Source organism: Vipera berus (genome assembly GCF_964194415.1).
Source record: "Vipera berus genome assembly, chromosome: 6".
In the NCBI taxonomy this organism is placed as follows: domain Eukaryota; kingdom Metazoa; phylum Chordata; class Lepidosauria; order Squamata; family Viperidae; genus Vipera; species Vipera berus.
Window position 1 is genome coordinate 83,945,641 of NC_138208.1, and position 26,864 is coordinate 83,972,504.

A 26,864-nucleotide genomic window follows, 5' to 3' on the forward strand; every position below is an offset into this window, starting at 1 on the left:
ACTAGGCCAGTATAAGGACTCCTGCCTTGAACAGAGGGTTGGACTAGAAGATCTCCAAGGTTCCTTCCAGCCCTATGATTCTATGTTCTATAGCAGAGAGACAGGAATTAGAGTTTAGGGCAGTGGTCTTCAAACTTGGCCCTTTTACGACTTGTGGACTTCAACTCCCAGAATTCCTCAGCCAGGCACGCTAGCTGAGGAATTCTGGGAGTTGAAGTCCACAAGTCGTAAGAGGGCCAAGTTTGAAGACCCCTGGTTTAGGGGGATGCGCTTGTTCTCAAAATTTAGTTTCCTCTCAATTTCCATTCTGAATAGAGGAATCGCATGCAACAGAAATGTTATGTTTTCCGCATTCATTTCTCAGCCTCGTGACACTTCCTGTCACAGAATGAAATTTGTGAGTTAACATTTCCCTTGATTGAGGGAAAGAAGGTCCCAACTGGTGCAGAATGCAGCCGCGAGAGTCGTGTTGGGGGTCTCCCGATACTCCCATGTTACACCTCTGCTCCGTGAGCTGCATTGGCTTCCAGTTGCCTTCCGGGTGAGATTCAAGGTGCTGGTAATGACCTTTAAAGCCCTACATGGCATGGGTCCGGAGTACCTTAGGGAGCACCTGCGGCCGGCATCAACTTCCCTCCGCCCAGTGCGCTCCCACAGAGAGGGCCTCCTCTGGGTGCCACCGGTCAGAGAGTGCCGTCTGGTGACCCCCAGGGGGAGGGCCTTCTCTGTGGGTGCGCCGGATCTGTGGAACCGTTTACCGGTTGAGCTCCGGATGGCTCCCGACCTTCGCTCCTTCCGACGTGATCTAAAGACCTATTTGTTTGAACAAGCCGGCCTGGTCTGATGGGTTTGGGTTTTATCACTGTTTTTATGTAATTTATTTGTTGCATTGGGCATTGGTTTAATCTCTTCTTAATTTTTGTATTTCTGTATTTTTAGTATTTATTGCCCTGTTCACTGCCCTGAGTCCTTCGGGAGAAGGGCGGTATACAAATTAAATAAAATAAATAAATAAATAAATAAAATACATTAAAAATGATCTTCTGATCTCTTTGCTTTTCTCATAGCCAAAGATGTGTGGCAACTGTCCCCGAATAATTCCGAAGGGTTCCTTTTAAACTTTGTGACATGAGTTGGTTTACATTACTAATTATTGAGACCATGTCTGTGGAAGCATGAAATATGAGTTCATTTGTAGTTTTAAGGAGCTCTCTAGAGCTTCAGCTAATACCACACCATAATTTCAAATAATTCCTTTTCTCACAGAGTCACAGTTAAAATGTACAATCGTAAAGTTCTCCTGGGAATAGGTTGTCCAACGCAACAAAGTATACAAACTGTAATATTTCCAGTATGTTTTTGTTTGACATGGGAAGAATTCTTTTCCCTCTTAAGGAGAAGTCCGGCATTTTCTTCATTCTGGCAGAAAATAATATTGAAACGTTGTGCTGTGCAGATTCTGAAATATTTGGCATATCAAATGAATGGATGGTTTGTGTTTGTTTCCACAGTTTTTATGAATGCAGCTATACCTATTGCAGCTGTTCTCGCGGTAAGAATAATTTTGGGACGGATGGGTTGATGGATGGCAACGCAGAATATGCTTGAGGATCTAGGGAATCTTTATTTTTTTTAACAAGGATCTCTATTTCTTGAAATACAAATCTGGGAGGGTTAGTGTCCAAAGAGTGGAAATCTGACCTGGGCTAGGATCTGAGCCAGTTTGGTCCAGCGGTTAAGGCATTAGGGTAGAAAGCAGGAGACCATGAGTTCTAGTCCCGCCTTAGGCATGAAAGTCAGCTGGGTGACTTTGGGCCAATCACCAGAAGACTGTGAGTTCTAGTCCCACCTTAGCCATGAAAGCCAACTGGGTCACTTTGGGCCAGTCACCAGGAGACTGTGAGTTCTAGTTCCATTGTAGGCATGAAAGGTGGCTGGGTGACTTTGGGCCAATCACCAGGAGACTGTAAGTTCTAGTCCTACCTTAACCATGATATCCAACTTGGTGACTTTGGGCCAATCACCAGGAAACTGTGAGTTCTAGTCTTACCTTAGCCATGAAAGCCAACTGAGTGGCTAAGATAGTGCCTGGCTGCGGAATTCTGGGAGTTGAAGTCCACAAGTCATAAAAGGGCCAAGATTGAAGACCCCTGATGTAAAAAATGTGAGGAAGAACATCAAGGGGCCTTTGAATTGAGCTAAGACCCCATGCTTTCTTTGAAAAACAACGTTTGCCTCTACTCATATCCTCTTTTCTTGATGTACCAGACTTTTGTGACCTACACGTATGTTGAAGTTGAACAGCTGAGTACAGCCCAGGCTTTTGCCTCTCTCGCGCTGTTTCACATCCTGGTGACCCCTTTGTTCCTGCTGTCCACTGTTGTTAGATTTGCTGTCAAGGCCATCATAAGGTAGGAGATATAATGCTTTAAAACAGACAGCCTCAATTTAACTAGCAGATTGTTGTTGTTGTTAGTTGCAGTCACGTCCGACCGCTCGTGACCCCATGGACAACATTCCTCCAGGCCTTCCTGTCCTCTACCACCTTCTGGAATCCATTTAAACTCACACCTACTGCTTCAGTGACTCCATCCAGCCACCTGTCGTCCCCTTCTTCTCTTGCCCTCAATCTTTCCCAGCATTAGGCTCTTCTCCAGTGAGTCCTTCCTTCTCATTAGGTGGCCAAAGTATCTGAGTTTCAACTTCAGGATCTGGCCTAGATTAGGATGAAGTAAATTGGGATTTGCCCAATGGGACATCCTCACCATTCCACCTTCTTCCAAACAAGTGGAATTGTGGACCTTGTGGGACATTCTTGACCTTTCCTCAAACAGTGGGATTCCCACGACCATTTTCATCATGGTGACTGCATGTATGAAGGCAGCATTACCAGAGCTTGACAAGTAGTCCTCAACTTACAAACACAGTTGAGCCTAAAGTTTCCGTTGCTAAACAAAATTCGAACTCTTGGCAACTGGATCATAGTTATGTCAGTTGCAGTGTCCCTGGGGTTATATGATCCCCTTTTGCCACTTTCTGACAGGTGGAGATGGGGAAGCAAGATTAATTTAACAACTGTAGTGGTTCACTTGAATGGCTGCAGTAAGTAAAGTCATAAAATGGGGCAAATCTCACTTCACAACTGATTGCTTAGCTTTGGAAATTTTGGGTTCGAAAATTTGGATTGTAAGTTAAGGACTGCCTGTGTAAAAGGAAAGACATGTTGTGACAAGCAGAATGAATAAATAAGCATCATTAATTTGATCCCAAACTATATTTTTGTAAACACCTTTAATGCAATATTTTTCCATAACTTCTGTTCACACACCATGGTCCATATCTTCAGTATTTACAAAATGTTCAATAACATATTTCACTGGGAATTGCACCAGAATAAATGACACTATTCAGTCTACTTGTCTGAGCAAATAAGCTGCCCTGAGTCTTCGGAGAAGGGCGGGATATAAATGGAATTAAAATAAATAAATAAATAAATAAAAATGTGTGGGTTGTCCAATAAAACTGACTTTCTCAGGAAGTGTGCTTAGGCAACGGACTTTTTTTAGATGACTAATTCTTCTTTGGGATCATTTTTCCCCAAAATGCTCTGTGTATTTTCAAGCATGGGTCCCTCATGGCAGCTGATAACTTCAGACAAAATCTTTAAACAATTATGAACAAATTCCTGAGTTTGGCAGAGGAATAGTTAACAAAATACAGCACGAAAGTTTTGACATGTCATATTGATTGATTTGTATAAGGTGTCAGAGACTGGCTAATTTATTTTTTTCTGTTTGAACTTAGAAGCAGCTCCATTCTTTTGTTTAATTTTGGCCCTTGATCTTCACCAGAAATGTCTCTGAGAATGTCTCTGCATCAGAGAACATTCTGGAAAAAAAATATGGAAGCTGGGAAAAAAATATGACAAACTGGTGGAAGACTCAAACTTTTTTCTTTTCTTTTCAGGCCCACAAAATCAATTGGGTGGGAATGCGCAAATGCCAACACAAGAAACCTAGGCAAAAAAAAACTTTTTAATTGTAAACACAGTATTTTGTTCTTCTTCCTCCTTCCAAACAGTCCAAAACAAAACAAAACAAAACAAAATAAATCTTAATGTTGTATAAAAGATGAAGCTTGCTCACTGCGTGCGCGCTATATTTAGCATCCTGTAATTCCAAAACCAACAGGTCCATTGCATTGTGGGCAGTTCAGACTGAGCGGTTCAGTTTTTGCCAGGACAAAAATGCAACTTTTTCAAAATTTATTTTCTCAGTTTTGCACTTAACAGCCAAAGTAATCTCAGGAGGATAATGAATGCTTGGCACTTCATTTCCCCCTATATCAGCCTGCTTATCATCCATCAACTTAGTTTACAGATAGTGCGCAGTACCAAGAGTAATTAAATCTGTGTATGTTCTTACCAAACAGTCCCCAAAGCTGCTTTTCCAAAAGGCAACAGGACTTTCTTGATTTTTTTCCCCCCTTGAAAACATTTCGCCTCTCACCAGCTCTCAAGAAGCTTCTTGGATGAGAAGTGAAACATTTTCAAGGAAAAAAACCAACATGAAAGTCCAGTTGCCTTTTGGTAAAAAAAAAAACAACACACACAAAACTTTGGGACAAACCATGACCTGGATGATTGAGACTCTCCACAAATCTTCCCACCAACCTGTTCCACTCCATTTGGTGAAGTTGCCTTATTTCTCTAGTTTACTACTAAAGAATTTGATTCAAATGGCTGCCTTTTAGGACAACGTAAAATACCTGTTTTTCCAACAAGCCCAAAGTCAGGGCGATTTGTGAAGCCACAGGAGCAATGCAAATTCTTTTCTTTTTTTTTCTTTTTCTTTTTGCATTCCTTTGTTACCATGGGGTGTTTTTTTATGCTTGGTTTTCTATAAATTGTTTTCATACTTTTCTATGTCTTGGATTGCTGACAATTAGGCAGTTTGGTATAAGTATCAATGCATCAGATATATTGGCATAATATGCCGCCAACAGTATATTTACAAATCTGTGTCAGGAAAAAGTATTTTGAAAAGCCCCTTTCAGTAAGAGTGGAAATGTGGGCAGGATCTGTATTTTTTGTTATGACCAATACAGACTAAAAGAATGATAGAGTTGGAAGGGACCTTGGAGGTCATCTAGTCCAACCCCCTGTTCGAGCAGGAGACCCTATACCAAGGGTCTTCAAACTTGGCCCTTTTATGACTTGTGGACTTCAACTCCCAGAATTCCTCAGCCAGGCACACTGGCTAAGGAATTCTGGGAGTTGAAGTCCACAAGTCATAAAAGGGCCAAGTCTGAAGACCCCTGGTCTGGATCCAAGCCTGCAGTTTCATCAAAATGGCCGACTGAGGGATTCTGGGAGTTGAAGTCCACAAGTCATCAAAAGGGCCAAGTTTGAAGACCCCTGCTCCATACCATTTCAGACAAATGGTTGTCCAATCTCTTCTTAAAAACCTCCAGTGATGGAGCCTCCACAATGCCATAAAAGTAATCTTAACAATTTTGTCTGTTATCACTCGTGCTTTCCCTATTTCTGTTTTTCAGTGTGCAGAAATTAAATGAATTTCTCTTAAGTGATGAGATTGGAGATGACAGCTGGAGAAATGGAGAGAACCCACTGGAATATGAATCGTGTAAAAAGCACATGGCACTAGTAAGGCATTCTTTGTCTTATTCTTTTTTTTAAGCTTCAATTTTTTTTTACAGATTCAAGTCTACTGATGGCCAGTTCCCCATATTATTTTCTATAAGAACTCTTTGTTGATTATGGAATGGTCTCAATTAAATGGATAAGGTTCTTAGCAGTGAAAAAAAAAGCCATATTGCTACTTTTTAATAGCAATAGCAATAGACTTATATACCTCTTCACAGTGCTTTACAGCCCCCTCTAAGCAGTTTACAGAGTCAGCCTATTGCCTCCCAATAATCTGGGTCCTTGTTTTACCAACCTCGGAAGGATGAAAGGCTAAGTCAACCTTGAGCCGGTCAGGATCAAACTCCTGGCAGTGGACAGAGTTAGCCTGTAATACTGCATTCTAACCATTGCACCCCTACGGTACTTAATAACTAAGAACTGATTATTAATTTCGGTAATTCATTGCACAGTAACATAAATATAGAAGACTAGGCTGTCCCCAGATTAATTGATTGATTTAGATTTAGGTTTAGGCACTGTGTGATTTTAATGATTCTGGAAATGTCAAACAACAAAGTGAAAAGCTTCCATGCAATATAAACAAATAACACTGTCGATGATTGCTCTATGGCAGCTTTTCTCAGCCTTGGCAAATTCCAGAGGTATGTATGGATTTCTACTCATTCTGTCTGGGGAATTTTGGGAGGTGAAGTCCACAGATCTCCACGCTGCCAAGATTGAGAAACATGGTAATTTCTATCAGATCTCATTGAACTGTACCTATTAATTCAGATGAGGTGAACATGTTTTATAAGGTGGATGGCTAGCTTAATAACCAGTCTTCCACTTTTTTTTTCATCTTGGACCAGCAGTGATGGAAATAGACCCCCAAATATCTTGATTTAAAAGAGTATAGGTAAGGTAAACGTTCCCCCGCACATGCGTGCTAGTCGTTTCCGACTCTAGGGGCCAGTGCTCATCTCCGTTTCAAAGCCGAAGAGCCAGCGCTTGTCCAAGGACGTCTCCGTGGTCATGTGGCCGGCATGACTAGATGCCAAAGGCGCACGGAACGCTGTTACCTTCCCACCGTAGTGGTCCCTATTTTTCTACTTGCATTTTTACGTGCTTTCGAACTGCTAGGTTGGCAGAAGCTGGGATGAGTAACAGGCGCTCACTCTGCTACACGGCACTCGGGATTCGACCCGCCAAACTGCTGACCTTCTGATCGACAAGCTCAGCGTCCTAACCCATTGAGCCACCACATCCCTTTTTTAAAAGAGTATAGGGAACATGAAACAAGATCTGATCCATTCCAGGAAAGAAGATAGCTGAAGGAAACTAAAGGTAGTCCCTGACTTACCACCATAATGAGCCTGGAATCTTAGCTGCTGAGTGAAGCAAATGTTAAGTGAGATGTCACACGACTGCTTCGCTCAACAACTGCAATCCTGCTTATAGTCATTAATTGATCGCACGTCATCAAGCAGGCAGAGTCACAGGTAATGAACATGGGGTGCCGGTGGGGGCAGGATCCTGGGCAGGATCCTTTACTTGAGCTGAAAACCCTACCGAAATCCAGCACTGAGCCTCTTAAGGCCTCCCCATCTGCCTGGCACCCTGTGCTACTTAGCTTATTGTGCTGCCTCTCCACTCGGATTTGGCTCCCTCTTCTCTCTGGAGCTGGCTGTCAAAAGATATCCCCTCTCCTCCACATGTGCAGAAGGAAATGCCTTTGGCAGGGTGCAGGAACGGAGTGCAAATCGTCAGGATCTGAGTTCCATTTCTGCACCCACAGAAGGAGGTCAGGTTCGCTCGGCAAGCAACTCTTTCGGCCTAGAGATGAGAGGGAGTCCTCGCAGTGGGTAGCATTAGCTCGCAACCTTCTCTGCTGTCTTCCCCATTGTCTTTCTGGGGAAGCCTGCCACCAAAGAGATTGCAAACAGCAATGACATGATCACAGAGCACTTGGTCATGAATTTGAACCGGTTGCCAAGCATCCAGATTGTGACCATGCACCTGCTGGGAGGAGAGGGCATGGCATTCTATGATGTCTGGAAGTGCTTTGCAGGTCATAAAATACCCTTTCCAACTGCTTTTGTAACTTTAAACGGTTGTCAAACAAGCGGTCGCAAGTCAAGGATTATCTGTAAAGTCTTTTCTATGCTTGGCTAGATCTCTAAAATCCTTTCTGTATTGAATCTAGAAAAGCCAGCTTCAGATATGGTGCTACATCATCCCTTTAGTTAAACCATCAAGATAACCTAAACATCCCTGGTTGGTATGGTAGGGAAGAAGATATGTGACTACTCCTAAGGGGGAAAAATTAAAATGAATTTTGGGGTTACCTTCTTCAGTAATCAGGTGCAGATAAAGCCGCATCTCCTTTCTTCTCTTTTTTCTCCATGTCTGAAGCATCCCAAAGCGATAAATCGGAAACAGCCCTTGAGACACCAGCTGGATGCCTATGATCAGTCACAAAGGATATCAGCTCAACATCTAAACTTCGATGAATGTGCTATCAAGGTCCTTTATATTTTAATCAATCCCATATTATCTCATCAAACACTAGGTGAATTGCTGATAATCCAGATGGGATGGATCATCTGTAGTTAATCTCCATTCTGATCTGGAGGGAGGTGTCATTTTTAAAAAATGCTAGTTCCTCAACTTGAGGGTATTTATAATAGCTTTGTTTTCACTTAAGACGAATCTCTGGTACGGAAGATTCTCTCTCTCTCTCTCTCTCTCTCTCTCTCTCTCTCTCTCTCTCTCTCTCTCTCTCTCTCTCTCTCTCTCTCTCTCTCTCTCTCTCTCCATCTCCATCCATCCATCCATCCATCCATCCATCCATCCAATCTATTGGCTGTCCATCTTACTGCCAGGTAACTCTGGCGGCTTACGATATCTAAAAACAAAAACAAAAGTAGGTACTGTAAATAAAATACTACAAAAGCATGGAAGTGCCAAATGCAATAGCTAAAAGGCAAAGTCAATCTGCAAACAGGATGATCTGGGGGGGAGGTGGGATTTGAGATTAATCTATCAAGCTAGCTAGCAGAGCCAGGTCATTAGGCTCTTATGGAAGATCAGAAGTGTTGGAGTGGAGGGGAAGATGTTCCATAGGGCAGGTGCAACAGCGGAGAAGGCCGTTTTCCTGGTCCCCACCTGCTGGGCTGTGCAGCATGCCTCCTCTGCCAGCAAAGGTAGGGTGGGCCACTCCAATGGGATAAAACAGTCCTCTAAGGCAGTGTTTTTCAACCACTGTTCCGCGGCACACTAGTGTGCCGCGAGATGTTGCCTGGTGTGCCGTGGGAAAAATTGAAAAGTAATTATAAAATACTTTCTTTGTGTTTATTTGATTCCTATTCAAGAGAATTACTTTATATATAGTCAATATAGGCACAGAGTTAAATTTTTTAACATTTTCTAATGGTGGAGTGCCTCGTGATTTTTTTCATGAAACAAGTGTGCCTTTGCCCAAAAAAGGTTGAAAAACACTAAGGAACCAAAAACCCATGCCATAAATGAAGGGCTTAAAAGATAATTACCAATGCCTTGAAGATTGAGGGCAATAGAAGAAGGGGACGACAGAGAAGGAGGTGGCTGGATGGAGTCACTGAAGCAGTAGGCGTGAGCTTAAATGGATTCCAGAAGATGGTAGAGGACAGGAAAGCCTGGAGGAACATTGTTCGTGGGGTTGCGATGGGACTTCGTAACTAACAACAACAACGCCTTGAACTTCACCTAGAAGCAGACCAGCAGCTAGATTTTTACCATATGCTTTCTTTTGTTTTTCATTTATTACTTGTGTTTATCTTCACTGAAAAGGATTGTTTTGTACTTAAAAGAGTATTCTAAATATTGGGACATTTTGGAAACCGTGTTTATTATGTAGCACATCCATTTTTAAGTCCTTGGGTATCTTTTATTCTCATGTCATTTCAGAATCTGGTTTTTTTTTTGAAAAAGCTTTGTACCCTAACCTGCTTTTGTAAGAGATACAGATGTGCTTGCCTATTAAGTTCAGCATAATTATTACATGCACTTGTTGGCAGTTCTAATATATGATAATATGCATTGCAGGTAACCAACGGATACTTTTCCTGGGGAAGTGGGCTTGCCACATTATCCGGCATTGATATCCGAATCCCAACAGGTAAATTCATTTTGCACATGCAATATCATTTTCTTCAGTACATTTTCAATTGCCTCTAGATAGTTAGGAACATTTAAAAGGATCACGCCCCAGCTTCTGCCAACCTAGCAGTTCGAAAGGATGTAAAAAATGCAAGTAGAAAAAAAGGGACCACTACGGTGGGAAGGTAACAGCGTTCCGTGCACCTTTGGCGTCTAGTCATGCCGGCCACATGACCACGGAGACGTCCTCGGACAAGCGTTGGCTCTTTGGCTTTGAAACAGAGATGAGCACTGGCCCCTAGACTCGGAAACGACTAGCATGCATGTGCGGGGGAAACTTTACCTTTACCTTAACCTACAAACCATCCAGATTCACCCATATAGTGATATAGATGGTGTATATCAATGAATCAGAACAGAGCTGGAAGGGACCTTGGAGATCTTCTAGTCCAACCCCCAACCCTATGCCATTTCAAACAAATAGCTGTCCAGTCTCTTCTTAAAAACCTCCAGTGATGAAGCACCCACAACTTCTGGTGGCAAGCTGTTCCACTGGTTAATTATCCTCACTGTTAGGACGTTTCTCCTTAATTCCAGGTTGCTTCTCTCCTTGATTAATTTTCATCCATTGTTTCTTGTCCTGCCTTCTGGTGCTTTGGAGAATAAGCTGACCCCCTCTTCTTTGTGACAGCCCCTCAAATCCTGGAAGACTGCTATCATGTCCCCCTAGTCTTTCTTTTCTCTAGACTGGCCATATCCAAATCCTGCAATGTTTGATCTATATCTATATCTATATCTATATCTATATCTATATCTATATCTATATCTATATCTATATCTATATCTATATCTATATCTATATCTATATCTATATCTATATCTATATCTATATCTATATCTATATCTATATCTATATCTATATCTATATCTATATCTATATCTATATCTATATCTATATCTATCTATATCTATCTATATACCTAGAACTAAGGAGAAACTTCCTGACAGGTAGAACAGTTCCAATATCTCAGGGGCTGCCCCAAAGAAGAGGGAGTCAAGCTATTTTCCAAACCGCCTGAGGGCAGGACAAGAAGCAACAGATGGAAACTAATCAAGGACAGAAGCAACCTAGAACTAAGGAGAAACTTCCTGACAGTCAGAACAATTAATCAGTGGAACAACCTTCCTCCAGAAGCTGTGAATGCTCCATCACTGGAAGTTTTTAAGAAGAGACTGGACAGCCATTTGACTGAAATGGTATAGGGTTTCCTACCTGAGCAGGGGGTTGTACTAGATGACCTCCAAGCTCCCTTCCAACTTTGTTATTATTAGTATTAGTATTTCTCTATCTATATGTATATATCTATATATATGTAAAGTTTTTTAAGGTATAGTCATATGTTCATTTTCTTGGAATAAGTCTTCAAGATTTTAAAATAGACAGCCATAGGAATTTTTTTGGTTTGTTTAAAATCTCTTACATTGAAATAAATGGGATGTCTATAATCTGCCTGAGTGTATTTCTAACCAAACAATTCTTCCATTGAGAGATTTATAGACATTCCTTTTCCCCAAACAATTTACTGCAAAATGTATGACAAGCCAAATAAACAATGATCAAAACAGAAGCTTATAAATGAATGGCACCTATTCTTGAAATACAGGGGTGTTTATGCCTATAGGCAAGAAGTTGGAATAATCATTAACTGAATACTCTAAGGAAAGAATGCGTTAAAAGGTTTAATTTTGATTTATTAATTCGTAGGCCAGATGACCATGATCGTAGGACAAGTTGGCTGTGGCAAATCTTCTCTCCTTCTTGCTATCCTCGGTGAGATGCAAACCTTGGAAGGGAAAGTTCATTGGAACCGGTATGTTTTCAAATTGTTTAACTTGAACTAGGGTTGTCTGGAGAGAGAGGATCGAATCCGGATAGAGGAGCTATTTTTAATCTCGCAAATCATGAGTGACTCAAGCAATGAATGACATGAAGGATAATATTTGCGATCAATAAACCAGTCAGGGAACTTGATTAAGATGATCTGTTTTCATTGTGAAATTTGGTGCTGGAAGAAAGATCAACGCATAGTCTGTCACGAAAGGAGCTTTTATGATATACCTCTATCAGTCTAAATCAGGACTGCCAAACTCAATTTCATTGAGGGCCGCATCAGCATTGTGGTTGCCCTTGGGGGGGCAGGTGGGTGTGGCCAGGCTGGGCGTGGCCTACTGGTTAGGCATGGCTGGAGTGCGTGTAGCCTACTGGGAGGGCATGGCCAGCTCTACATTGTTCCCGTCAAGGGTGCCTAGCCTGCCCAAAGTAGACAGGGCCATGAGCTGGCCACTTCCAGGCGATGGTGCATTTCTTCATTCCTCACAAAGGGTGATAACTCCCCAGCATGCACCCAGGGGGCAATGCCGACAGGGCAGTGGCCGGTCCCTGTTTCCAGATGGCCTTGTGGAGCTAAGACTGAATGTATTTCAGCATAGATGGCCACCACAAAATTGTACATTGGCTCCTGGCCGGCCTGGGCCAGGGCCAAGGCAGCGGGGACTGTTCCCTCACTGTTTCCAGGATGGCTTTGCGAGCCACATGAAACCACTTCATGGGCCAGATCCAGCCCCTGGGCCTTGTGTTTGACATGTCTGGTCTAAATTATTAGGGGATTTAGACGGCGTGATCTTAGGCTGGTAGCTTCCCAATGTTTCCTTAGGACTGTTTTTTTCCATTAAAAGGAAATGCAGGATAGTACAATTTTTGATAGATGATAGCAGGTACCTCTGTTGGGAAGACCCCAAGGAGACTCATTTTTGATAAAGGAGAGTATCTTGAATAGAATAGAATAACAGAATTGGAAGGGATCTTGTAGGTCATTCAGTCCAACCCCCTACCCAAGCAGGAGACCCTATACCAGACATGTCAAACACAAGGCCCGGGGGCCAGATCCGGCCCGCGAAGTGGTTTCATGCGGCCCGCGAAGCCATCCTGGAAACAGTGAGGGAATGGCCCCCACTGCCTTGGCCCTGGCCCAGAGACCCTCCTTCTGCCAGAGACCCTCAGACCTGTCCCACTCCTGCCCAGGCCCCCATAGGCACCCTTGATGCAAACGATGTAGAGCTGGCCATGCCCACCCAGTAGGCCATACGCACTCTAGCCACGCCCACCCAGTAGGCCACGCCCACCCAGGCCATGCCCACCTGGCCCCCTGAGGGCAACTGCAATGCTGATGCGGCCCTCAATGAAATTGAGTTCTGACAGATGGCAGTCCAGTCTCTTCTTGAAAGCTTCCAGTGATGAAGCACCCACAACTTGTGAAGGCAGTTTGTTCCATTGGTTGATTGTTCTCACTGTCAGAAAATTTCTCCTTATTTCTAGGTTGAATCTCTCCCCGATCAGTTTCCATCCATTGTCCCTCGTCTGCACCTTCAGGTGCTTTGGAAAATAGGTTGACCCCCTCCTCTCTGTGACAGCCCCTCAAATATTGGAACACTGCTATCATGTCTCCCCTGGTCCTTTTCTTCACTAGACTAGCCATGCCCAGTTCCTGCAACCGTTCTTCATGTGTTTTAGCCTCCACTCCCCTAATCATCTTTGTTGCTCTTCTCTGCACTTTTTCTAGGGTACCGTTTTTCTGTATTTCAAGGCTGAATTGTGTTGTCATAGCTGCTCTCTGAGCTTGGTGGTTTTCTTGCAGACGTTTCATTATCCAACTAGGTAACATCATCTGTGCTAGAATCATTGGTAGTGAAACATCTGCAAGAAAACCACCAAGCTCAGAGAGCACAAAAGGACCTCTCAGATTGATTTCTCTTTTTAATAGTAGTCTGCATAGACATCTGCATTAAAAGACTACATACACTGCACCATAAGGGGGTGACATGATAGCAGTGTTACAATATCTCAGGGGCTGCCCCAAAGAAGAGGGAGTCAAGCTATTCTCCAAAGCACCTGAAGGCAGGACAAGAAGCAATGGATGGAAACTAATCAAGGAGAGAAGCAACCTAGAACTAAAGAGGAATTTTCTGACAGTTAGAACAATTAACCAGTGGAACAACCTGCCTCCAGAAGCTGTGAATACTCCAAGACTGGAAGTTTTTAAGAAGAGACTGGCCAGCCATTTGTCTGAAATGGTGTATGGTTTCCTGCCTGAGCAGGGTGTTGGACTAGATGACCTCCAAGGTCCCTTCCAACTGTTTATATTATTGTTGTTGTTTTGTTGTTATTGTTATTATAAATGTGCACATCCAGCTTGATAAGAGTCAGAAGAAATGGGTTCAATAATGCTCCTAAAGACTTTATCCTGCATGGATATAAAGCCAGAGTAGCTGTGCAGTGTAGCTGCCTCTTGATTCCATGTCTTTTAGTAACTAGGCAAAAAACTGCAAAATATGAATTCTCAGTGGAGTTGTAAATGGGCAGTAAGATTATTGATAGGCAAATGGTGATCTCCAGCTAAAATCCTCCCTCTATAGATTCAGATAATTTCTTGAGAGCTGGTGTTAAGAGATAGGGGGAATTGCATTGAGAAAATATCTCAGGCATGTACAAAGCGGTAGGGAACCATAACTAATTTGGAAGATACCATTTTCATCACTGTGATTCTTGTTTAAGATTCATGGACTTGCATAGGTCAAACAGCCTTCCCAATGTGTAGACCAGGGGTCTTCAATCTTGTGGACTTCTGGCTGAGGAATTATGGGAGTTGAAGTCCACGTCATAAAAGGGCCAAGTTTGAAGGTCCCTGATGTACATGATCTTCTAGATCAGGGGTAGGCAACCTTGGCTCTTTTATGACTCGTGGACTTCAACTCCCAGAATTCCTGAGCCATGCCAAGGGGAAGGGAGAGGTTTCCAAGCTGAGCCATGCTGGCTCAGGAATTCTGGGAGTTGAAGTCCACTAGTCATAAAAGAGCCAAGGTTGCCTACCCCTGATTCTAGATCATTGCTGAGCATTCTGCAAACTGAAATTTATATTCTGGAATAAGTATTTCTCCACCTTGGGAACTTTAAGATATGTGGACATCAACTTCCAGAATCCCCCAGACAACATGACTAGTTGGGGAATTCTGGGAGTTGAAATCCACATATCTTAAAGTTGCCAAGGTTAAGAAACATTGGTCTCGAAGGTGCCAAGGTTGAGGAAGAATGATGACAAATAACAAAATTGCCAAACCAAAAGATTTATCTCCCTATGTAGCAAAAAAAAAGCAGCACACTATCAACTATGCCTATTTTACCACACTAATGTGGGATACAGGATATGTCTACTATACTAAAACATGAAAAGTAGAACTTGAAAATCCAAAATTTGAGACTGTACAGTAGTTTAAACTCTCTTCAAAGTGTTTTTTGTTTTTGTTTTATCACATCCTCAATTTTATCTCTGGGGATCACAAGGGCTAGAAATGTTTTGTTTGCTTCCTTTTGTTTACAAATGAAGACTGAAAGATTGTGGAGTCCTGCAAAAGCAGGAGACGAAAGAAATGGCCCGGTGATTGTAAACCAGAAGCTTGATCTATCCCTGAATAGTAATTTTAACTGGCGCAAACAAATTTGGTGACGTTTTGCTGACAATTTCAGGCTGCCTGACAGAAAGGTGTTTTCAGGAGTTCACAGGTATTACTGAATTCAACTCTCAGTTCCCTGACATAATAATTAAGATTCTAATTTCTCCCATCATTCCCTTGCTACGTAATTCTGCATGCTTAGGTTTGTCCAGTCATCATGTAAAGCAATGTTTCTCAACCTTAGCAATGTTAAGATATGTCAACTACAACTCCCAGAGAGTTGTAGAGAGAAATAGTCTCAACTACTTTAAAGAGTTGAATGCTAATTTGCCAGTAATCCAGAATCAGATTTTCCAACCTATCCTTCTTATGCAGTATACAGTACTGTATATTCAACTTATAATCACTCTGCAGAAAAGCAACTTCTGTAGTTTAATATAGCTAGTTCCACGTTAGAAGTATGTTATGAGCAGTAAGCATTTCCAGAAGGCTGGCTATGATATATCCGTCAGATTTTCAATAGTACGTTGACTGTAGGTTCTCCAAAAGGAAGCCGTTTGCCTACGAAAATAGTCTGGGTTGCAGAAATTTACAAGTATGCTTTGCTGAGGTTTCTATAAAGGTAAAGGTAAGAGGTAAAGGTTCCCCCGCACATGCGTGCTAGTCGTTTCCGACTCTAGGGGCCGGTGCTCATCTCCGTTTAAAAGCCGAAGAGCCAGCGCTTGTCCGAGGACGTCTCCGTGGTCATGTGGCTGGCATGACTAGACGCCAAAGGCGCACGGAACGCTGTTACCTTCCCACCGTAGCGGTCCCTATTTTTCGACTTGCATTTTTACATGCTTTCAAACTGCTAGGTTGGCAGAAGCTGGGACGAGTAACAGGCGCTCACTCTGCTACGCGGCACTTGGGATTTGACCCACCAAACTGCCGACCTTCTGGTCAACAAGCTCAGCGTCCTAACCCACTGAGCCAACATCCCTTTGAGGTTTCTATACTGTCCTTGTAATATCAGGGCTGGGATTGTTGATTTCAGAAACTCCAAGCAAGCATTTGCGGTTCTCCTGCAATTCTTAACAAAGTTCTTAGTGAGGAATCTCCCCATACATTTAAATAGAGCAAGGAATTCTGTGTCTGTTTCATTGTTCCTACATTGGCTGAGACTTGTCAGATCTACAAAAGTTCTACCTAAAATGTAGTATATGCTGAAGGATGTCCTCCATCTTGATAAAAATCTATTCTCCTCATTTATCTTCTATCAAATGCCCTGAATTTCAGCATGTAGAGTTTAATCTCCAAGGAGATCCTTGGTGCTCTGTAAGCTTGGTGGTTTTCTTGCAGACATTTCATTACCCAACGAGGTAACATCATCAGAAGCAGGGTGGGGTTTGCTCTCTTGCTATTTTTTATATTGGTAAATCCCTGGATACTAAAAACTTGACTCTTAAGATTAGCAGCACTCTGTTGACTAGGATTACATACATATTACAACTTCATTTTTTATTTCTTTGCTTGCTTCAGCTTCTTCCTGCATTCTAAAATTTTACCTCACACGGCTGGTTTTCAAAAAGATTGTCTGTCTTTATGCAGCGCAGAGTCTGAAAGATGCTTTTCCCTTCTTGTGTGTGTTTCCATAGACTAGATGTGAGCTGCAGTGATGCATTAATGATGTACCTTTCAACCTTACCTAAAACACTACATTTATCTGCATGATTATCCTTTTGATAGATTCTTTAATCCAGGGGTCTCCAAACCCTGGTCCATGGACCAGTACCGGGCTGCAGCATGCCAGCAACTGGTCTGCACAAACAAGCAAAGCCCCATCTGTGGGATGCAGGCAGCACACAAAACCACACACTCTCCGGTCCATGGAAAAAACTTTTTCCACAGAACTGGTCCCTGGTGCCCAAAAGGTTGGGGATCTCTGCTTTAAGGAATACAGACCCTTGTAAAAAAGAGGAATCCTGTGACATTAGGAATCTTTTTTTTCTGCATAATGTTTATTTTCCAAGAGATGTTTTAAATATTAATACTAAGTAGAGCATTAAAATAAGCATTTCCAATGGACTTGGCACAGCACTAAATTTCGAGTTGAAATGCCGCTATTCATAATGTTGATTTTAAAATGAACTAACAGTTACAATGGTGAACTCCATATCACAATATCTCAGAATAAATTCACTTCATAAAGGCTCTCTGACACCATTCTTGAGTATCCAAAGAATACTAGGAGGCAATGTATGTTCATCGTATTGATGTCTCATTATTAGTGAGGGCAGGAATGGAAACCTTTTGGATACTCAGAAGGGGTCCAGGAAGAGAAGAGGACAGGAGTAGAAATGTTGGCTTTTTTTTTTTTAACTTTTGAGCAAGAAATATTTTTATAGTAGTATGAAGCCAACTACCGATGAATCAAATCTATTTGATATTTTTGGGGGAAAATTAAGGGAAAATAAGGATTTGCATTATTGGTTGCTCTCTGAATTAAGGCTGGCAATGGCCACAAAATGGAGAATCTGCAAGGTCTAATAGCATGATATTCAGCCATCTGTACCAATGTGCTGGGTTTTCTTCTTACCCCTCACAATTAGGATTTTGCTTAATTGTTGGACATCCTTCCTTCCATACTTGAAACTTTATCAGCTCAATGGTGTTACCTCTTTCTCAACAGTTACTAAAATATTGTTTATTGTAACTTGCAGCACACATGAAACTGAGACTTCTGTTGAAGCAAGTTGGAGGTATTACTCTTCAATCTGCTCCCTGAAACTCTAACTTTTTTTATATATATACCTCTCAATCAATACCTCATTTCCTTCCCTCGGACATAATAACTTCCTAAAATATATTAATTCAAAAACATCTACCACACAGTGGTTCCCAGTCTTTGATGCAAACGACTTGAGCCATATGAAGTCCTCATAATGGAATGTCTAGTTTGACTTACGACCACAATTGAGACCAAAGTTTATGTTGCTAAGCGAGACATTTGTTCTGCCCCATTTTATGACCTTTCTCCCCACCATTGTTAAGTGAATCGCTGCAGTCGTTAAGTTAGTCACACGGTTGGTAAGTGAATCTGGCCTTTCCCCCATTGAATTTGCTTGTCGGAAGGTCGCAAAAGGGGATCGCGTGACCCCGGGACATGAATTTTGATCATGTGACCCACAGGGATGCTGCAACGGTCGCAAGTGTGACAAACCGTCATAAGTCCCTTTTTCCAGGGAGGTTGTAACTTTGAACAGTCACTAAATGAACTGCTGTAAGTTGAGGACTACTTGTCTGTAAGGTTCAAAAGACACAGAAGAGGCTTTATAGTCTCATTAGCATCCATTTCCTGAAATGTCTTCCTTTTTCTTTGGGGGCGAAAGGATGTTTGTCACCCAGCATTCACAGGAAGCATTCACACAGCGTAAAAATAAAAATCAGAACACTGGAGACAGGGAATCTATCAAAGTACCCGAACCTAAGCAAATGCAGGCAGCCCTCGACATAGGACCCCAACTGAGAATAGAATTTCTGTTGTTAAGCAAGGCAATTGTTAAGTGAGAATAGGCCTGACGTTACAACCTTTTTTTTGCCACGGTTGTTAAGCAAATCGCTGAAGTTGTTAAGTGAATCAGGAGCTCCTAAAGCAGATCCGACTTCCCCCACTGGCTTTGCTTGTCAGAAGCCAGCTGGGAAGGCGGCGAATGAGGATCAAGGTGACCGCAGGATCCTGCCACTGATGTCGGTTGCCAAGCGCCCAATGTTTGATCATGTGACCTTGGGGATGCTGCAATGGTGATAAGTGTGAGGACTTATAAAAAAAATCACCTTTTCCAGTGCCGTTGTAACTTTGAACGGTTGCTAAACTAATGGCTGTAAATCAAGGACTACCTGTAGGGCTTTAGACCAATTTCTTCGGGCAGGGGTAGGCAACCTTGGCTCTTTTATGACTGGTGGACTTCAACTCCCAGAATTCCTGAGCCAGCCACGCTGAGGGGAAAGGAAGAGGTTTCCAAGCTGAGCCATGCTGGCTCAGGAATTCTGGGATTTGAAGTCCACCAGTCATAAAAGAGCCAAGGTTGCCTACCCCTGTTTAGGGGAACAAGCTGGAGAATGAAACGAAAGAACTATTAGCAGAGCTGAAATGAATCCATGTTATGCCCCACAACTGCAATGAATCTGGATTCTTTTCTTAAATTGTAACGCCCCTAGAATTTGAACTTGAGCCTTCCTACTTCGTTACAAAGCCCAACATTTTGACATTCACTCCCAATCTGGATGTCTCAGTGATCTAAACTGAAATGCCACCATTTAGCTTCCCTAGCAGATACAGAGTCAAGCCGAATATTCATGGTTTTTCCAAAGTGATGGACACGCGGACTCAGGGAACACAAGATTTCATTTCAGCTCATCTGTCAAATCAGGCAGCTGCTGGGAACCACTGTGTGATCAGATGTCCTGGTGATTTTAAAGGAAATTAACAATGTCTATGCCTTCAAAAACTCCTTATGTATGGACTCTTCTGAGACCACCTAAATTTCTTCTAATAACCAATGTTGCATATTTCACAGCACCCATATCTCTTTGGACACATGCCAATAAAAGTCCCCGAGTGATTTATCGGAGTTTTAAAAACGTAAACATTCATTAAACGTGAACGGAATGTCCGCAAATATATTTTTGTAAGGTCTTCATCATTGTTTCCCATTTCCGTTGCATATGTTTTGCATGGGTTTCGTATCGGAACCGAAGAAGCTTCTTGGATGCAAAGCGAAACATTTTCAAAGGAAAAACAAACGAACAAGAAAGTCCAGTTGCCTTTTTTTTTGGGGGGGGAGCACCTTTGGGATGATCCTGTCTCCTCTTTGCATACCAAGTCTCCTAACTTAGAGATAAATGTGAATTCACCAGATAAGGAAGGAGTTTTGTCACACAAAATAGTCAAGCTAAAGTAGAGACTGGGTGCTTTGCTAACCTAACTCTTCTTTCCCCTTAAATCTGGTTTTAACAACTACTTTTCCTTTATGTGTTTTTTGTGCCTTCCTCATTTGAATGCACCCTTGTTAAAATCTGTAGGAAGTTGTTCCCTATCCACTGCCTCTAATGCATTTAAATTCCCCCTTTCCACCAGGAATCGGTTTTCAGTGGCTTATGCAGCTCAGAAACCCTGGCTCTTGAATGCAACGGTTGAAGAAAACATTACCTTTGGGGGTCCTTTTATTAAACAGAGGTAAAAATTTCACATCTTTCTCTTTCCAGACAACAAAGGTGCCAGAATTCCTGCACTTTTTCTAGATTCAGCTAGGAGATAATTACAGCGCAATGACAAATTTAATTTAATTTAATTTAATTTAATTTATTAATATTTGTATACCGCCCTTCTCCCGAAGGACTCAGGGCGGTGTACAGGGCAAGAATAAAACACAAAGCTACAAAAATTAAAAAGTAATTAAATACATGCCCAACAATAAATACATTAATAAAACCCCAATAAAGTGATAGTAAAAACCCCACCAATCCCCCCTCAGGACAGGCCGGCTTGTTCGAACAGGTATGTTTTCAGATCGCGGCGAAAGGAGCGGAGATCGGGCGCCGTCCGGAGCTCAACCGGTAACTGGTTCCATAGCTCCGGGGCGCCCACAGAGAAAGACCTCCCCCTGGGGGCCACCAATCTACATTCTCTGACCGGTGGCACCCTGAGGAGGCACCCTGAGGTGGCACCCTGAGGAGGCAAATTGGTGTTTGGCACCTGACATCACCTAGCTAATGCGGGCTGATCTTGAAAACGAAGCAAGGCTGGCCTAGGTTAGTTGCAATTTGGGTGGCTGGACTTCATGTGGATTGCAGGGCTGCTGGACCAGGCTGGAAAAATTGGAATAATATCCCAGGGAAAAAAAAGGTAGAGGTAGTCCTCGCTTAACGACCATTCATTTAGTGATTTCTCACAGTTATGACAGCACTGAACAAGTGATAGTTATAGACCTCCTTGGATTTACAGCCTTAGCAGCCCTCCTGTGGTCAGCTGATCAAAATTCAGGTGTGGGGCAGCCCACCTGTATTTACGTCCCAACATGCACTTTTAAATATGGTAACCCACTCAGAGGTCCCCTGTGGTAAGATAGGCAGCCAATAAATTGGATAAATAAAAATAAATAAATGAACTTCAAATGCCCCCACCAACTTATCTCCCTTCCAACTCTGCCCTTTTAACCACCATGGACGTTGCTGTTCCCATCTATACCTGCTTCCAGTTGCCAGTCCTCGCTGATCTTGGCTGAATTCTTTCTCCTGCTGCTTATGAGATACACTCAGGGGCTAGGTGCACCTTGTCAGCAGCGGGAAGAAGAGGATGGAAGGGATGGAGGGTGTTAGATGGTGGTAGCGTAGTGCAGGACAATGAAAAGAGCATAGATTGAGGGGACAGAAAGGTAGGCAAAGAAGTTGAAGCAGAGGTCAGCATGGCAGGACAGGAGAAGCTAGAGCAGGGGTCTTCAAACTTGGTCCTTTTATGACTTGTGGACTTCAACTCCCAGAATTTCTCAGCCAGCATGCCTGGTTGAGGAATTCTGAGAGTTGAAGACCACAAGTCATAAAAGGGCCAAGTTTGAAGACCCCGGAGCTAGAGGTCCTCACCTGAAAATCAAAACTAGCTACTAAGATTGTTGGCTGGGCAGGGACAAAAATATCCAGTGAAATGAATGAAATGGGAAATGACCCCCTTGTCAGTCAATAGGAGTGCTGATTTACCACCAGCCTATCAGGTATTTAGCAGCCAAGGACACAGCAGCACAAAGAAACAACAGTTAATGATTTAATAGCCAGCCATAAACACTCTAATTAACAATTAAAACCTACACGCAATCAGGCGCTATGTAACTATAATGTGTAGAACAGCCCAGTGCACACATGAGCCCAAAAGCTTGGAAGAATAAACCTTTGGTCCTGATGGCTGACTCTGGTTGGATCCTGCAAAAATCAAAACTAGTGGAATTGCCAAGTGGTGCAGTCACAATGTCATTTCGCCTAACAACCGCCTTGGTAAGGAATGGAAATTCCAGTCCAATTAGGGTCATTAAGCAAGGATTATTTGTAAAGTAAAGGTTTCCCTGTCAATCACTCTCATCTCTGTTTCTTGGCTGAGGGAGCCAGCGTTGTCCAAAGACAATTTCCGTGGTCATGTAGTCAGCATGGCTGTACGCCAAAGATGCACAAACAAGCAAAGCCCCATCTGTGGGATGCAGGCAGCACACAAAACCACGCCCCCTCCGGTCCGTGGAAAAACCTCTCTCCACCTAACCGGTCCACGGTGCCCAAAAGGTTGGGGACCTCTGCTCTGGACTACTTGTAGCAACAACCACTTTCATCTTGAAGCCCTGAAGTCTGCAGGGATAAAATCAGCAAGTGTGCCTTCCTTCGTTTTAATTTCTTTTCATCTTTACAAGACTGGCTGCAGTGCATCCAGAAGCTGACAAAGAACCTTACAAGCTAGTCAAACGAGAAGACACTCTTTTAAATTGCCGTCCTTCCCTGTAAATTTCCTCTAAGCTGCATTTTCCGCCCCCGCCCCCCACCCACCCCATTGCCTCGTAAAATGTGAAGTGGTGAGGCAATGCGTTTGCTAAGATAACCTTTCCCTGTTTGCAGACCTTGTCAAATGCTCTTTTAAGCCGTCCACCTCCCTTCCCTGCCCTCGCCACATTCTTTGATCCCAGAAAGTGTTTTCCAAAAAAGGATATAATGAAATGGAGGATGGGAGAACATCTATATAGCTCCCGAGAGGAAAACAGAAGGGGTAGGCTAATAAAGGCAGCCCAGTGCGATTGACTTAAAACTTAGTGGAATTGATCCTAATCAGAGGCCCAGCTCCAGATGTGGGTTATCAATCATAATATGGGAGCTGAGGCTGAATTTAAAGTTTATGATATCAGTTCCAAGGGAAAAATATTGGCTGAGAAAGAGGGGAACTCATGCATTTAAAAATAAAGAATAATTAGACCACTTCTGAGCGAATACTATCTACACAGGAAATGGTTTTCAATTCCCAGACTCGCCTTTTGCACAAAAATCATTTTGCTACTTTCCCACCACCCCGCCCACCCCCTTCTTTTATTCCATTATTTATATTTAACAAAATAAAAGGAATATTGCTGTTGCTTAATAATGGGGAAGCACAAGTCCTTTTTCCACGAGTCACCCAGAAGGTTATCCTCATATCCTGAATTTTTATAGTGGTTCACACAACAAGCTCTGATTGCTTAGTTAATTCATGTTGTAGGTTCAGGCAATACACAAAACCATAAACTAAACATACAGGCTTCATTAAGAATTTTTTTTTTAAAAAAAGACCAATTTCGAACAAGCCAAACTTAGTATGATGGACCAATGAAAACAGATTCTTGTCTGACTTATTTATTTAACAAATTTATACAGCTGCCCATCTCACAAAATATGCCTCTGGGCAGCATACAAGCATTGCAGCAATTAAAACTGGTACAGAATGCAGCCGCAAGAGTTGTGTTGGGAGTCTCCCAATACTCCCACGTCACACCTCTGCTCCGTGAGCTGCATTGGTTACCAGTTGTCTTCCGGGTGAGATTCAATGTACTAGTAATGGTGTTTAAAGCCCTACATGGCAGGGGTCCGGAGTACCTTAGGGAACACCTGCTGCCGGCATCGACTTCCCTCCGCCCTGTGCGTTCCCACAGAGAGGGCCTCCTCAGGGTGCCACCGGTCAGAGAATGTCGATTGGTGGCCCCCAGGGGGAGGTCCTTCTCTGTGGGGGCCCCGGAGCTATGGAATCGGTTACCGGTTGAGCTCCGGACGGCGCCCGACCTTCGCTCCTTTCGCCGCGATCTAAAAACATACTTGTTCGAACAAGCCGGCCTGGCCTGATCGGGGATTGGTGGGGTTTTTATTGTATTTTATTGGGGTTTTACTATGTATTAATTGTTTTTTATTGGGCATGTATTTAATCATTTTTTAACTTTTGTAATTCTGTGTTTTTTATTTTTGCCCTGTTCACCGCCCTGAGTCCTTCGGGAGAAGGGCGGTATAGAAATATTAATAAATTAAATTAAATTAAATTAAATTAAAAACAATAGAGCAATCTTAAAAAAACTGAAACTTGAATATTTTTTTTTGGTTTAATTTGAAAACTAAGATTGCACGAGAGTACAGGTAATCCTTGACTTACAACAGTTTGTTTAGTCACTGTTCAAATCTACAATGGCACGGGAAAAAGTGATTGATGACTGTTTTTCACACCTAAGACCATTGCAGCATCCCCATGGTCATGTGATCAAAATTCAGACACTTGGCAACTGACTCATATTTATGACAGTTCCAGCCTCCGAGGAGGTCATGTGATCCCCTTTTTGCAACCTTCTGACAGGCAAAGTCAATGGGGAAGTCAGATTCACTTAACAAATGTGCTGCTAACTTAACAACCGCAGTGATTCACTTAACAACTGAAGCAGGAAAGGTTGTAAAATGGAGAAAAACTCACTTAGCAACTGTCTCGCTTAGTTGTAAGTTGAGGACAACCTGCGTCACTTGGTCATTTAAAGATCCAATGGCTCCATTTCCAAAAAACAGCAAAGTTTAGTTAATTGTAATTTTGCTTTGATATAAGGAACGGTTGCTGGAATTTGGGTATGTCTAGTCTAATGAAGAGAAGGACGAGAGGTGACATGATAGCAGCATTCCAATATCTCAAGGGTTGCCCCAAAGAAGAGGGAGTCAAGCTATTTTCCAAAGCGCCTGAAGGCAGGACAAGAAGCCACAGATGGAAACTAACCAAAGAGAGAAGCAACCCAGAACTAAGGAGAAATTTCCTGACAGTTAGAACAGTTAACCAGTGGTACAACCTGCCTCCAGAAGTGGTGAATGCTCCAACACTGGAGGTTTTTAAGAAGAGACTGGACAGCCATTTGTCTGAAATGGTATAAGGTTTCCTGCCTGAGCAGGGGGATGGACCAGATGACCTCCAAGGTCCCTCCCAACTTTTTTCTTATTATTATTTCTCAAGGCTGAGGGCAGATCCCTCCTGCTTGACCTCATGGGATAGGGAGATGGTTGGGAAGGGGCAGTCTCTCAAATTACCTGCCATGTTGGGCTTCAGGGGTCAAAACCAGCACCCAGATGCAGACTGGGCACCAATGCAGCTCACGGAGCATTGGCAAACAAGGTTTTCTCAACCTTGGCAATTTTTTCCAGTGGCGTTGTAACTTTGAACGATCACTAAACAAACTGCTCTAAGTCGAGGACTGCCTGTAATCCGTTTTAACTGTATTATGAGTCGACCGGCCTCTGTAGAAACCGCCTTCCATCTGACTTCTGTCTCTAGTCCGTCTTTGTTCCAGATTTGATTTGCTAAGCCTTGAAAGCCTTCCAATCTTCTCTGAACCTCATGCTTTTCTTTTCTTTTCTTTTTTAATATTTCTTCCACAGGTACAAAGCAGTCACTGATGCCTGTTCTCTACAACCTGACATTGATCTGTTGCCCTTTGGAGATCAGACAGAAATTGGAGAAAGGGTAGGTTAAGGAGGAGGACTCCATTGCTATTTTTTTGGACACTCCAGCATTCTAGAGCACTCTAGAAAGAGTCCAGAGAAGAGCAACAAAGATGATTAGGGGACTGGAGGCTAAAACATATAGGGAACGGTTGCTGGAATTGGGTATGTCTAGTTTAATGAAGAGAAGGACGAGGGGGGACATGATAGCAGCCTTCCAATATCTCAGGGGCTGCCCCAAAGAAGAGGGAGTCAAGCTATTCTCCAAAGCACCTGAGGGCAGGACAAGAAGCAACGGATGGAAACTAACCAAGGAGAGAAGCAACCTAGAACAGGAGGAATTTTCTGACAGTTAGAACAATTAATCAGTGGAACAACCTTCCTCCAGAAGCTGTGAATGCTCCAACACTGAAGGGAGTGGACAACCATTTGTCTGAAATGGCATAGGGTTTCCTGCCTGAGCAGGGGGTTGGACTAGATGACCTCCAAGGTCCCTTCCAACTTTATTAATATTATTATTATTATTAAGAGACCCCAAAATGCTGGAGTGTATCCACTCTGTTGCTCAAGCGGCAACGTCTGGATTCTCAGGCTGATTTTGTGCGGACCCTCTGCAGGAGATCATTTCAGACCTAGGATCCAACTGGATTGAGGCGGTGTTTATATTTAGTTAAAAAAATTAAATTAGGTTAGAATTGCCCCTTCCTTGCAGAAGGATGCTTAGGAAAGAGAGGAGCAGGACCAAAATGGAAATTATCGTCCTCCTTTTCATCATCCTACCTTTTCTCCAGAGGCTCAAGCCATCCGCTTTACAGTTTTATCCCAATTTTAACAGCCCCGTGAGAGAAGCTGAGCTGAGAAGCAACAAGTGGCCAAAATTCACCCAAGAGGTTTTCATGGCTGGCAGCAGGTTGGATTAAAAAACCGTGGTGGCGCAGTGGTTAGAATGTAGTATTGCAGGCTAACTCTGCTCACTGCCAGGAGTTCAATCCTGAGTGGCTCAAGGTTGACTCAGCCTTCCATCTTTCTGAGGTCGGTAAAAGGAAGAGCCAAATTGCTGGGGGCAAAATGCAAA

The 26,864-nt window shown here is 42.8% G+C and overlaps 1 protein-coding gene across 3 annotated transcripts in view; it reads left to right on the top strand.

The window, feature by feature from the left end:
- The window catches only part of ABCC9 (ATP binding cassette subfamily C member 9), a 94,332-nt gene that overhangs the window by 23,286 nt on the left and 44,182 nt on the right, over positions 1 to 26,864 (top strand). For all 3 annotated transcript variants that reach the window (XM_081330550.1, XM_081330551.1, XM_081330552.1), the window contains exons 12-19: positions 1,512 to 1,552; positions 2,269 to 2,411; positions 5,557 to 5,665; positions 8,060 to 8,170; positions 9,731 to 9,803; positions 11,550 to 11,655; positions 20,409 to 20,507; positions 25,727 to 25,811. In XM_081330550.1, the coding sequence (XP_081186676.1) occupies positions 1,512 to 1,552; positions 2,269 to 2,411; positions 5,557 to 5,665; positions 8,060 to 8,170; positions 9,731 to 9,803; positions 11,550 to 11,655; positions 20,409 to 20,507; positions 25,727 to 25,811 (767 nt within the window). The remainder of the gene's footprint in view (positions 1 to 1,511; positions 1,553 to 2,268; positions 2,412 to 5,556; positions 5,666 to 8,059; positions 8,171 to 9,730; positions 9,804 to 11,549; positions 11,656 to 20,408; positions 20,508 to 25,726; positions 25,812 to 26,864) is intronic.